Raw genomic sequence first — 13,251 nt, 5'->3', positions numbered from 1 at the left:
GTCATCCTATATTTCTCTGCGGAGTTGTCTATAATGCGACTTTTTGAGATTCCGGTGACGGAATCCGGCGGAAGAAATTGAGATGAAATCATGATTTGTTGAAGTTAAAATGGTTTTTTAACTGCATATTCGGATTCAGCACCCTGAAAAACCCCTGGGACGCTTTCATTGTGCAGAAACTAGTTATCAAACTTCGATTTCAATAAATTACTACCGGATTTTCACCGGAAAAAATCGCCGGAAAGGCTTTCAAAAAGTCGCGTTAAAGACTACGTCTTTCTCTGCTATTATTGATGCCAAAAACATTACTCTGCTATTATTGATGCCAAAAACATTAGTGCACACCCAAACTGACCAATCAAATTTCTCGGCGTTGCATCTTCGAGAAAGCTTAGTCTCTCGTTTAGATAATTCGACCAATTTTGCCCGATCTGCTCGCGAGCCTGTTATAACGTTATTTGACTTTGCCGACACACAATTTGACCTGCTCGATACCTTGCCGAGAAAATAAATCTCGTGGTGTCTGTAAAATCCCACCTCCACTTAGAAAGTGCGCAACGATGAAAGACCTGTCCCCTATGACAATGCCACCACACTCAGCTGGGCATCGATGATAACAATCTTGTACTGAGTATGCGAAATACCCATCTTTTCAGCTAAAGGAGGTGTTCATCTGGACGGTATCGTAAGGAAACACAAAGCAATTCTAGTTGGGGATTGGCCATGGAGGTGAAGGATGATCTCGATGTCCCGACTTCCAATTCGGAGGATGAATTGGACAGAGAATTGGAAGAGCTAGCGGCCATTGTCACTCACCCACCTTCAGTGGAGAGGGAATTGGACAGTAAAGGAGGAGGAATAACACGTGAAGGCCAGGCAATAACGCGTCTGTCTTTCGAATTTCCCGGGTGGGGAGTCGACATATGCCAAGATGCCAAGCGAAAAGGAGCCGCCGTTACCAGGCACTCTGCCATGCTGTCTCAGGAAGTGCCGCCCAAATCAGTGGAGAAGTCCTTTGGAGAGGCCGACAAGCCTGGGAATGGAACCTTCGTCTATGGGATGCCTAATGAAGTGTGGATGCACATTCTTACACGCTTGAATATGAAGGACCTCTGCTCCATAATGCAGACCTGCCGTTGGTTGCATTCTCTTGCATCTCAAGACGAGGTTTGGCTTAGCTTTCATTCGCCAACGGAGGAGGAGGAGGAAGAGGGCAACAAGCCCTCTGACACTAACTTACCCAGGTACCGTTCATCGATTACCCTCTATTCTAACTTTTATTTTATAAAAGAAACCCACCTGTCCTATAGTTGCACATGCTAGCCAAATTCATCCAATTTAATTGTTTTATATCTCCCGGAATGGAGTCATTGTACTCAATGGGCAAAATTGCAGTGGTTACCTAATTTGTTTTGGGAAAGGAATGTTTTGTGCAGCCCTTCATTTTGAGAGATCAAGACTTTACCCTCCTTATTGAAACTTACGAGAAAAAATCATACTGATAAAAACCAACACTAAAATTTGAGCATATGGAACGAGCTGCGATAAGGTGTAAGAGACTATCGCAGGAGTTGGATGAGAATATGCCGCGTACACTTGCATGAAAGAATCGAAATTATGTTAAAATTAGTAACTTGGTGAAGAGTTCAACTAAAAGCATTGGAGTGAAAAAGTTGTAAGAGAATACTCTAGGTAGAGTACATTTGGAATAGAGGAATTATGCCGAAATCAGTAAATTGGTTGTTTGTTCGAAGTAACTTGGGTTCTATTAAAATTTGGGCTTATATGCCTTGTGTGTGGCAGTTTAATTAACATATGTGCTGTGTAAATGTTCCTCTTTCGTTTCTCTATATTATTCTGTAATATGGGCTCTACCATGGCAACATTGTGGTATCATAGCCATGACAGAATGTCTTTGGGTTTTGTGGAGTGTAGGGTGAGGAAATGTTGCCACTGTTGTTCATTGCATAAGAAGTTGTAAGAGATTATGCCGAGTAGAGCATTGGAGGAATTCCAGAATTAATAAATTGGGCAAAAATTGATGCCAACATAAAACTGTTGGAAGCAAACATCACAGTGACAAGAAGTGCCATCAACATGAGACAAACTTTTGAATACGGGTTTCAACAAAAAATAACTTGATTAGGTACCCATATACTATCCAAGAAAACATTATACAATATTCCCTAGTAATGTAAAATTGGGCCGAAATAAAGGATGATCAACATGAGAACATGAACTTGGCCCCAGCAAGATGCAAAACAATGCTTGAAGTAGAGTCCATCAAGAAACTTAGGCTCTAAGAAACTAAGAAATGCTTCCCACAAATCTATGGAGCATACACGGGTTTCCATTAGCAAGTGTAGGCACAAGCAATCAAGAATATAAGAAAAAATCCAGAAAGATTACCACGAACAGTGTTTGAAAGATGGCATAGCATATGATGTACAGCACGTTGAAGCGAAAGAAGATATGGCTTTGATGCACAAAATGGAAAATCTTTCAATGATCAACATAAGTGCTATACTCTTCCAAGCCAAAGAACAATGAATGGGGACCATCCTAAGTCATCAGTTGAATGGACTGCATAATGAACAATCAACAAGAGCAAATGGTGACCAAGTCCATATTGTGTCAAATGGATGACCAGTCCTAATGGATTTTGTGAAACGTTGCAAAAAAGTATAACCCACAGAAGCATACTGGATGTCAAATTGTATGTCATCACCAAAAGACATCCTCACGAATGGATTACCAATTTTTATTGAATCTATGAAACCTTGAAAAGCAGTAGAACCCATAGAAACACATTGAATGCCAAAATGGATGCTGTCACAAAAATTCATGTTAATGAGTCTACAAGTGTCGTGTTTGTTATCCAACTTGACTTTCTTCAAGGCATCCAAAGGTGCAATTTCTGATCCCAAAGTGATCTTTAGCAGTTCCATTCTTTTCAATATATCTTTGATGTAAGACTTCCATGAGAAATTGTTAGCACTAGATAAGTGGCTTACATTCATATTATCCATAGTTAAGAACATAAAGAAAATGGCTATAAAACGAAAAATTAGTTGAACCATTGCAAAATTCGTGACAAATAACGTACTTTTGAAAAAATGACATTAAAAAATGTGCTTGGATGCTTAAGATATGCTTCCTAGAAGTTGCAACAAGGATTGTAGGGGTTTTATGAGAAAATAGAAGGACAACGAGATCAAATTTTAAAATTCCTAGAAACTAAGCGCTCCTATGCACAAAAAATTAGACCAAAAAGAAAATTGCACCAAAATTGGACATAGAATAGTGAAGTTATGGCCTTTGAAATGCAGTGTCCAAAACCAAAATGCCAATGGATGGGGTTTGAACCAAAAATGACATGTGATTGTGACATGTGTCATGTTGGTTGGATTGTTGATGTGGAAGAAGTTTGACCTGGCACTGTTAATGAAGTGAAATGTGGTAGGTGATATGGCATGTTGGTGATGTACTATTCTTTGAGAGTGCCACATCACAGTGCAATGCATCACTCTGAGGAGATGTCAGGAGGTGATAAGCCCATGTGGTGGTGGGTGTATAGTAGTGAGGTGTCAATCTCATGTTGATATTGTCATTCCTTGTGGCAAAGTTGCATGATGTCGTATTTTGTGATGGGTTGATCCATGTGTTAAACAAAGGCAATTGAAAGGGGATGCTAGAAATGAGGGCTTGTATGTTGGTTGGAAGGCCCCATAGAAGAAGCATTGTAGGTGTCATGTGGTGGAGGGCCCAAGGAGGGGGTTGTTACAAGGGAGACAACTCTAAGGAGGTGGGAAATAACTACGAGGGAATGGTTATTGTGATGGAAATGGGGTCTCCAAGGAGAGGGAAATGCCTTTTGAAAGATCACAAACTGAAAGAAAAAAAAGGCTATGAAGGTAAGGACACTAGTAGCAACACACAAGGTCGATGGGAGGCACAAGCATTGAAAGATGATCATCGGGAAGGGAAAGTAACCATGGACCGCATAATGAGTGGATTCAAGGTGTCTCGGGCCACAAAATTGAGAAAAAGGTTTGGCTTTTGAATCGAGACAAAGAAAGAACTTAACCCCTCTCCCTCTCAAACTAAAAACCCCCAAGATGACGTATTGCAATGACAATTGGGCCAAGGCTAATGGCCATACTTTCCTTCATAATAAACTAATTGAGAAATTGTTAATTTTAGGCAACAATGGTATGTTCTATGCTTTAGAGCAATTTTACTTCAATTTCTTTATTAGCCCAGTATAAATATTTAGATTAGCAATCACATCAACATGATAATAAAATGTAGATAGAACATAAACATAAATAGTAGAAGACAAGCCAAGACAAGAGGACACAAGATGTGGTGCCAACCAGGGACAAACCCCAATGTGGGGAAACCCTTGATCAAATCTTCTTTTAGTCTTAAATTTTCAGTAGAGAGAGATAGTACAATTTACAAATCTGATAATTTATAATAGTAGCAAAAGAGCCCTAACCAGAAAAGTCAACGTTGGTCAACAGGGCAGATTTGACCCTCGGCAAATCGGTCAACTTTAGTCAACTTCGGCCTCCAAACAACAAGATAAAGCAATCCTTAAAACAGTCAAATTCAGCCCAGTCAAAGTTTGGTCAAACAACCCACTTGCGATCAACCCTAGCTGCAGTCAACGCTGGTAACAATCAACGTTTAGCCTCGATTTTTGTGCCCAAAAATGCGTCCTGCCCAAATAGAGAGAGCCTTCACAAAAACACAGTTAAAGGAGGTCAACACATGCTGGTCAACGCTTGGTCAAACTATCTAGAAATTCGGTCTCCTGACATTTCGGCCTCCTGAAATTTCGCTCTCTTGAAATTTCGGCCTCCTGAAATTTCGGATGTGTGGAGAGAGAGAGGCCCAGAAATCCGTACCCAATCAATGAGGAGGGAGAGAGAAGTGTGAATATGAGTGTGTCCAAATGAGGTTAAGTCACCTTCTATTTATATGCAATGTTGAGGATGAATAGATGAGACTGTTGGGCTTCTAAGCCACATATGTTTGCTGGCCGACCTTAACAATTTGACCATAATCAAAAGAAATTCATAATTTCATCTGGACATGTCAGAATCAGATGATCTTTAGATCAATCCTACACCTCTCGGAGAAAGGAATCCAAGAAAAATATCAGCTGTCTTAAATAAGATGACTGATGTGGAATTTGGCCCTAGTTGCCAATTTTAACGGAAATGCCATAAAGGAGTCAAAAAACCACACATGCATGCCAAGTAAACAAAAGCACTTGCTAGAGAGATTAGTATTGTGCCAAAGAAGCAGTGGAACCTAATTCACTGACTATTTTTGATTTGCTAAGATTACATAAAGCTCAAAGCAAAGAGCATGGTTAGTTTAGTAAGAGTTCCGTAAAACTTGTTGGAAGGACCGATGAACTCAAAACATGAGAGGGGAAATATGAAATAAAAACTTTAGAAATCAATGATTTTGCCCATTTTTATGAATCACAAGAGAGAAAAGAGAATTTTTTTGACAAACTTTAGCCTTTTTGGATGAAGCAAAAGGCATTCCTACTTGAAAACGACATTATAGATGTTATGGAATGTTCCAATCAACCCATACATGTTTAGAGATTCTAGAAATAGATATGCTCTTCATGCATGTAAGACAAGTACCATGCTTGATCACTGAAAAGATGAACCCAAATTTTGATCCATGCAATACTCCTTTCATAGTTGTCATAGAATTTCAAGATCTCAATCAAGAAAGGAGTGAAGCTTCACGTGAGCTTCAATACCATGTTTGAAACACATGTATAATCATTATGACAAAAATTCGAGCACCTTTAAGACATTCTTTCACACATAGGTAAAAAATAATGGCACCAATGTTAAAAACATTCGGAAGAAGGAAAACAATTCACGACATCAATTGTTGAAATTTCCATGCACCCTAGGTCTAGTCTACGCCTTAGCTAAGCACATAAACACACTAGAGATGCCCAACCACAACAACTTTGCACAGTGGAATATAACAACAATAAAATCAACAATAGTACATAAGAATTATTGACCCAAACACATTCCTTATCAGTCCATTAATAAGAAAATCATAGGGCTCCCGTACTAGGGATCATGGCCCTTTACAATCCTTATACGAATGCTAATATACAATAAAATACAAGTATGTCCTTTGATTGATACAACTAGGGTCGAGGCCTAATCCAGTAGGCTCTCATTTGCCCATGGAAATGAAGAATAATTAATTGAACTTACTTGATGTTTGTAGTCCTTGGCTATTAGACCTTTCACTCCTTTTCTATCCACATAGATCAGCTTCTTTAGACCTTTGTCCAACTACAGTTCACTAGTAGACTCCTCCTTTAGCCCATTGACTATACCAACACTTCATTCAAACCTCTATAGTAGCTACTTTCCTTGTTGTCCTTGCTGTAGGCCTTGTTGACCTCTTCTGGTCAACTACCCATGCAGTGCACCCCGTTTTTCTTGACAGAAAGAAGCAGCACCTGATCAGCATGTCCGTGCCATCCTGCCATCATCAGCAGCTTGATCTTTTTGATTGTAAACCCAGTCTGCATGTATTAATTGTAAATAATCTTAGCAGACATGAGTCATGTATGTAATTTGCCTAGGTGGACCTAACCTTCTGATGATAATCTACGTCCCGGAAGGTTTTTTGTCTCACCGATCCACGGATTGGCAGAGTTTTCCTTCAAACCTGACCCCAAAGCCGGGATTGATTTTGTCATTAGAGCTTTAGGAGAATCCTAGTGTGTTGATCTGCTAGATTATCATTGTGTCGCAGGACTGGGTGTTTTTGTGAGGGTCTGTATTAAATGGGTTTGTCCCTTAAGATGTAATTTTGTAAGAGTCATGATGTAATGTGTCCTGAGGGTCGAGAAATGTTTTAAATCCCCTCATGAGTCCTAAGTCCTAGGTCCTAGGTGATGTTTCCGAAGGTTTAGTTCAGTGATCCATTTTAAAATGAATTAAAAAATTAAAAAATGAATAAAAATAATAAAATAATGAAAAATAATAAAAAATTAAAAAAGTCAAGCAAAAACCCTAACTAATAAAATAATAATATTTTAAGTGAATAAATTGACGGATGAGATCAAGAGATGTCTTGATCCTCATCAACGGTCGAGATCATTTCTACATGGATCACTCGAACTAGCCGTTAGGATCATTTCCTTTATATAGGGTCTTAGGGGGTCATTTCAAAGCATCTGATCTGTGAGTCTGTACTGAGAAAGCTCTCTTGTAATCTGATTTTCTGATTAATAAAAAGACTTTGGGGTTCAAAACTGGCTGGTGTTACTCTCCGGAATTGCTGTGAGATGATTGTTTATTCTGCATATTTCAGTTTTCAGCAGTTAAATATAGCTGGTTTTCAGAGTATTGCGAGTACAGGTATCTTGCTCACGTGCTAGGGTTTGAATGTTGTAGGGTTTCTGGAATAAAGGCAGGTATCTCCATTATTCCTGAAATCTAGCAGCATTTCTTGCCCTCTTTACTGATGTTTGCTTGAGGTGTGCAGGAACTCTTTAAGTGAAGGGTATTTGTGGGCGTTTGGGGAAGTTCTGGGCTGAACCAGCCGACTCCCACAGGGTTTTCTGTGCAGAGCCCAGCTGATTGTGCCCTGGGTTAATCTTTTAAGTTTTATTTCGTGTTTTACATTGAGATATTTTTCTTTCTGTTCACAGTGAAGTTCAAAATTTCTGATATTCTGAAAGTATTTCTGCTCTTATTTGCTGAATCTGGCTATTTCAGGGGCCAAAAATCTGTAAATTTATTAGCTGTCTTAGAGTTTCAAATTTTTTCATTAGGGTTTTGGATTTTGCTTTATGTAGTTTTTATTAGGGTTTCATTTTTTTTAAACTGCAGGTACAGGGTTCGGAGAATTTCTTCAAGTTTTTTTTTTTTTTTTGGAGCAAGAAGGATTGAGAATTTCGTGGTCAAGCTGCTGGATTTCAGACACTATCATTCTATTCTGCAGCCACATAAAACAAGCAGACTTTCTCTTAAGCATTCCCATCTGCCATCTCCATCGTTGCAGCTTTCAAAACGCAATCCTGTGCCTAAACCGATTTGAAAAACCAAGTAAATCTGCGGCTCATGTTGAAGTTTCTCAAACAATTAATGCATTTGCGTATCAGGTTATAGGTTGGGCGATCTTCAAGGATATCAGGGTCAATCCGTCAGTTTCGTTTCCGGACCAGAAGACTCATTACCGCAGCCAAAATCGTGGATACCAGTTTCTGGATGTCGTTCTGGTCATCACGTCAAACCAGCAACGTAATATCTTCAAGAGCCTGCGTATCTGTCTTCCAGGTGATCGATTTGAAATTTTTTTTGCCGCCGTCCTGGTCTACGCGCAGTGGGATAACTCGTTTCGGTTAAGGGTATCCGCGGAAAAAGCGTGAGTATGTCCGGGTTTTATTGTTGCGTTCTGAATCAGTTTTCCGCCAGTCGAATTTCTTCAAACACACGTACCAGGTTACCGCACTCACCGCCGTCTGGTTACCAAAGGCTGCAGTGGCACGAAAACTCTTATCGGGTAGCAGAAACATTCAGCGTCGGGTTTGCTCAGGTGAAATCTGAAAACTGATTTGTGAGTTCTTCTTATCGTCGACAGACTTATCGTTTCCCTGCCTACGTTTTCGTTTGGCGTCTTTAGCATGAATGAAGTCCTGAGAATCTGACAGGGTTACGATTTAATTCGACTTTTCATTATCATGTATGTATGAAATGCGTGGTCACATTTTAGATCTAGGGTTTAGTTAGATTAACGTAGATTTTTTTTATAGTTTTGGTTAGTTTGGAATTTAGTTATAATATTTCGATTTTAGATAGTGTAAGATTTTAGATGTAGGTTATATTTTGTTAGTTTAAAGTTTTATTTCCTAAAAAATGTATATATGTTAGACTTTAGATTTGTTAGATTTTAAATTTGTAGATTTTAATTCATTTTTATTTTAGCTTAGTTTTAAGTTTTGATCTAGATTTTAATTAGATTTCATAGTTTGGTTTTAAAAATAAAAAAAATAAAAAAGGGGCCTTATTTTATTAAATTTTGGTTTAGTTTAGTTCTAGTTTAATTTTAGAATAGATTTTAGATTTTTAGATTTTTTTAATTTTTATAATAAAAAATTCGAAAAAAGATTTAAAAACTTTTGAAAAAATATAAAAATTTTGTGGAAAATTATTTTTAGATTCAGTTGTTTTCATGTTATTATCTTTCATACTGAGATCTAAAGTTTTTTTTTCAAGCCGAGATGCGAAATTGATATCTGGTTGATGGTTATAATTCTCGTGGTGATTTAAAGTATTCATCTTTTCAAATTTTTAGCTGCTGGATATCGTTTTTATCATTCTAAGAGCATTGTGTTTTAGCTGATGATAGATGATTGCTGTTCATGGTCCATCTTTTTATATCATTTAACAAGTAATCATTTTAAACACTATCTCTTAAGGCACTGGTCTGCTAATTTAATCGAATCATTTTAGTGCTTTTTATATCGTATCTCGTGTCTCCCAAACCAACTGGTCGACAGTTGGTCTCGTCATCTCTCAGGGACTACCCCCCTTAGCCGCGGGAGACAGGCTTAAACGAAGGGATCGGGGATCAGAGTGACAGCCCCGGTCTGAGCGTTGTCGTGTCAATCTGCGCGACAACATTTTTGGCGCCGTTGCCGGGGACAAAGTTTTTCTGTTCCTGGAGTTTCATCGACAATCATTCATCTTCGCATCTTTCTCATCTCTCAGTCGAGCTGGCAGATTCAATATTTTGGCATCTTTTCATCACATATCAGCAGCATCTCTTCGGTGTGTTTCTTGTTTGGGTGGCGACTCCATTTTCTTATTTTTTCCCAGACAATAAGCCTCCCGCATATCTGTTTGTTGGTTACTTCTTGGATCTTAGAATCAGTTTTATTGTTCAAGTGGCGACTCCACTTCTTTCATCTTTTGATTTTCTTGAGCAAAGAGCTAGTTCTATCATCCATCTGATCCCTTATTGTTCATCATGGATTATTCATTTAAACCATGTCATTTTACTGATAATCTCCATGATCTTCCGAAAGAGGCCATTGGTAAATTACTTAAGTTCTCGGGTGATGATTCGGTCACTGTTAAAAGGCATTTAAACATGTTTACTTGTGTAATGATCTTATACTGTAGATTTCCTCAATATAATAATGAAGATTTCAAGATGCGTCTATTTGTCCGTTCTTTAGAGGGTGATGCCTTGAATTGGTTTAATAACTTTCCTAATGATTTTTTCACTTCTTTACAAGACATTCTCAATGCTTTTAAAGATAGATATGATAGTCCAAACAGCTTGCCTTCTACTTCTAAAATTGTTGAACAGAAAGAAAGTAATTCAGCTGTTGAAGAAAGATTTCAAGGTCAGAATGTGTCATCCACCGGAAATATTGCAGATCATCATAGTGAAAAATCAGGGATAAATGACAATGAAAAGGAGGAGCAAAAGCAAATAATACAAGATTTAAAGATGCTGGTGAAAAATCTGGAAAGCAACCAAACTAATCTTATTAATGATGTTAAAACTTTACGCACCCATCTGGAAAAACGTAATAAGGAGATTGAGGACACGCAAAATCAGCGTGCTAAGGAAATTGAGGCCATGAAAACTAAACATGAAACGGAAATTGGAAACATGCAAGCGAATCATGAAGAAGAAATAAATTCCATGCAGCATTGCTTGATGAACATAAAGGAAGAAAATGTTAAAGTAATAAAAGACATGGAAGAACATCCTGCCAGACAAATTAGTGCTATAAAGGCTGAACACTCTAGACAGATGGATGCCATTAGAATATAGGTTCAAAAATTTCAGCAATTGGAAAATGAAAGAAAACAGATAACATCAATAGATCAGGAGCCTTCTCATTTGCCGCAACAAGTTCCATCTTACTATGAGGAGGTCATTAGGTGGATAATTGAAGGTGATCCAGATAAGCTTAAAAACGATAAAAATCAGATGCAAGACACAAAAGGACTTAGCATGTATATCTTACACACTTCATCTGATAGTTTCGAAACAGAAAGTTCCAGATCATCAGTAATTCATCCTGCCAGAAAGAAGAAGCGCAAGAGGAAGAAGATTAGACGAAGATTTGATGCATCAGACGGCCGCGAGCAGCTTGATTTTCGGATAGGAAGGAGTCCTACCATATGCAAAATTGGACACGGCACATCCGACAAGCAGCCGACAGATTTGCCTGAAAGCAGGCAAATGCTCAGTATGCACTATATTGAACACATCTGATGCCGTAGGGCATCCTTTGTAGCGTATTTCTAACTCTACTCCTTGTTTTTTTTTTTTTTTTCCGCATTTTTGTTTCTGCTTTAGATAGTTAATAAATGAAGAGCTTTTATCTTTATTGTGCTTAACGTATATGCTGATTTTTGGATGGACGCTACTTATTTTTGGTGTTGTATGGATGCAGATTCTGGATTCTCACATTCCTGCAAGCAGCAACGTGTCCCCAAGTAGAGCCAGATGTTGACCTCTTCTGGTCAACTACCCATGCAGTGCACCCCGTTTTTCTTGACAGAAAGAAGCAGCACCTGATCAGCATGTCCGTGCCATCCTGCCATCATCAGCAGCTTGATCTTTTTGATTGTAAACCCAGTCTGCATGTATTAATTGTAAATAATCTTAGCAGACATGAGTCATGTATGTAATTTGCCTAGGTGGACCTAACCTTCTGATGATAATCTACGTCCCGGAAGGTTTTTTGTCTCACCGATCCACGGATCGGCAGAGTTTTCCTTCAAACCTGACCCCAAAGCCGGGATTGATTTTGTCATTAGAGCTTTAGGAGAATCCTAGTGTGTTGATCTGCTAGATTATCGTTGTGTCGCAGGACTGGGTGTTTTTGTGAGGGTCTGTATTAAATGGGTTTGTCCCTTAAGATGTAATTTTGTAAGAGTCATGATGTAATGTGTCCTGAGGGTCGAGAAATGTTTTAAATCCCCTCATGAGTCCTAAGTCCTAGGTCCTAGGTGATGTTTCCGAAGGTTTAGTTCAGTGATCCATTTTAAAATGAATTAAAAAATTAAAAAATGAATAAAAATAATAAAATAATGAAAAATAATAAAAAAATTAAAAAAGTCAAGCAAAAACCCTAACTAATAAAATAATAATATTTTAAGTGAATAAATCGACGGATGAGATCAAGAGATGTCTTGATCCTCATCAACGGTCGAGATCATTTCTACATGGATCACTCGAACTAGCCGTTAGGATCATTTCCTTTATATAGGGTCTTAGGGGGTCATTTCAAAGCATCTGATCTGTGAGTCTGTACTGAGAAAGCTCTCTTGTAATCTGATTTTCTGATTAATAAAAAGACTTTGGGGTTCAAAACTGGCTGGTGTTACTCTCCGGAATTGCTGTGAGATGATTGTTTTTTCTGCATATTTCAGTTTTCAGCAGTTAAATATAGCTGGTTTTCAGAGTATTGTGAGTACAGGTATCTTGCTCACGTGCTAGGGTTTGAATGTTGTAGGGTTTCTGGAATAATGGCAGGTATCTCCATTATTCCTGAAATCTAGCAGCATTTCTTGCCCTCTTTACTGATGTTTGCTTGAGGTGTGCAGGAACTCTTTAAGTGAAGGGTATTTGTGGGCGTTTGGGGAAGTTCTGGGCTGAACCAGCCGACTCCCACAGGGTTTTCTGTGCAGAGCCCAGCTGATTGTGCCCTGGGTTAATCTTTTAAGTTTTATTTCGTGTTTTACATTGAGAGATTTTTCTTTCTGTTCACAGTGAAGTTCAAAATTTCTGATATTCTGAAAGTATTTCTGCTCTTATTTGCTGAATCTGGCTATTTCAGGGGCCAAAAATCTGTAAATTTATTAGCTGTCTTAGAGTTTCAAATTTTTTCATTAGGGTTTTGGATTTTGCTTTATGCAGTTTTTATTAGGGTTTTATTTTTTTTTTAAACTGCAGGTACAGGGTTCGGAGAATTTCTTCAAGTTTTTTTTTTTTTTTTGGAGCAAGAAAGATTGAGAATTTCGTGGTCAAGCTGCTGGATTTCAGACACTATCATTCTATTCTGCAGCCACATAAAACAAGCAGACTTTCTCTTAAGCATTCCCATCTGCCATCTCCATCGTTGCAGCTTTCAAAACGCAATCCTGTGCCTAAACCGATTTGAAAAACCAAGTAAATCTGCGGCTCATGTTGAAGTTTCTCAAACAATTAATG

The 13,251-nt window shown here is 38.3% G+C and overlaps 1 protein-coding gene across 1 annotated transcript in view; it reads left to right on the top strand.

Moving 5' to 3' along the window:
• Positions 1-326: 326 nt before the first annotated feature.
• The window catches only part of LOC149169253 (uncharacterized), a 198,447-nt gene continuing 185,522 nt past the window's right edge, over positions 327-13,251 (top strand). Inside the window, exon 1 of the mRNA XM_089428617.1 lies at positions 327-1,244. Coding sequence (XP_089284743.1) covers positions 724-1,244 — 521 coding nt within the window. The 5' untranslated portion in view covers positions 327-723. The remainder of the gene's footprint in view (positions 1,245-13,251) is intronic.

Source organism: Pinus tabuliformis, chromosome 4_2 (assembly GCF_031772625.1).
Source record: "Pinus tabuliformis cultivar Carrire ecotype Pingquan chromosome 4_2, CPIR1, whole genome shotgun sequence".
Taxonomy (NCBI): domain Eukaryota; kingdom Viridiplantae; phylum Streptophyta; class Pinopsida; order Pinales; family Pinaceae; genus Pinus; species Pinus tabuliformis.
Note: the sequence above shows the minus strand (reverse complement) of the source record. Positions and strands in the feature narration are given on the sequence as shown.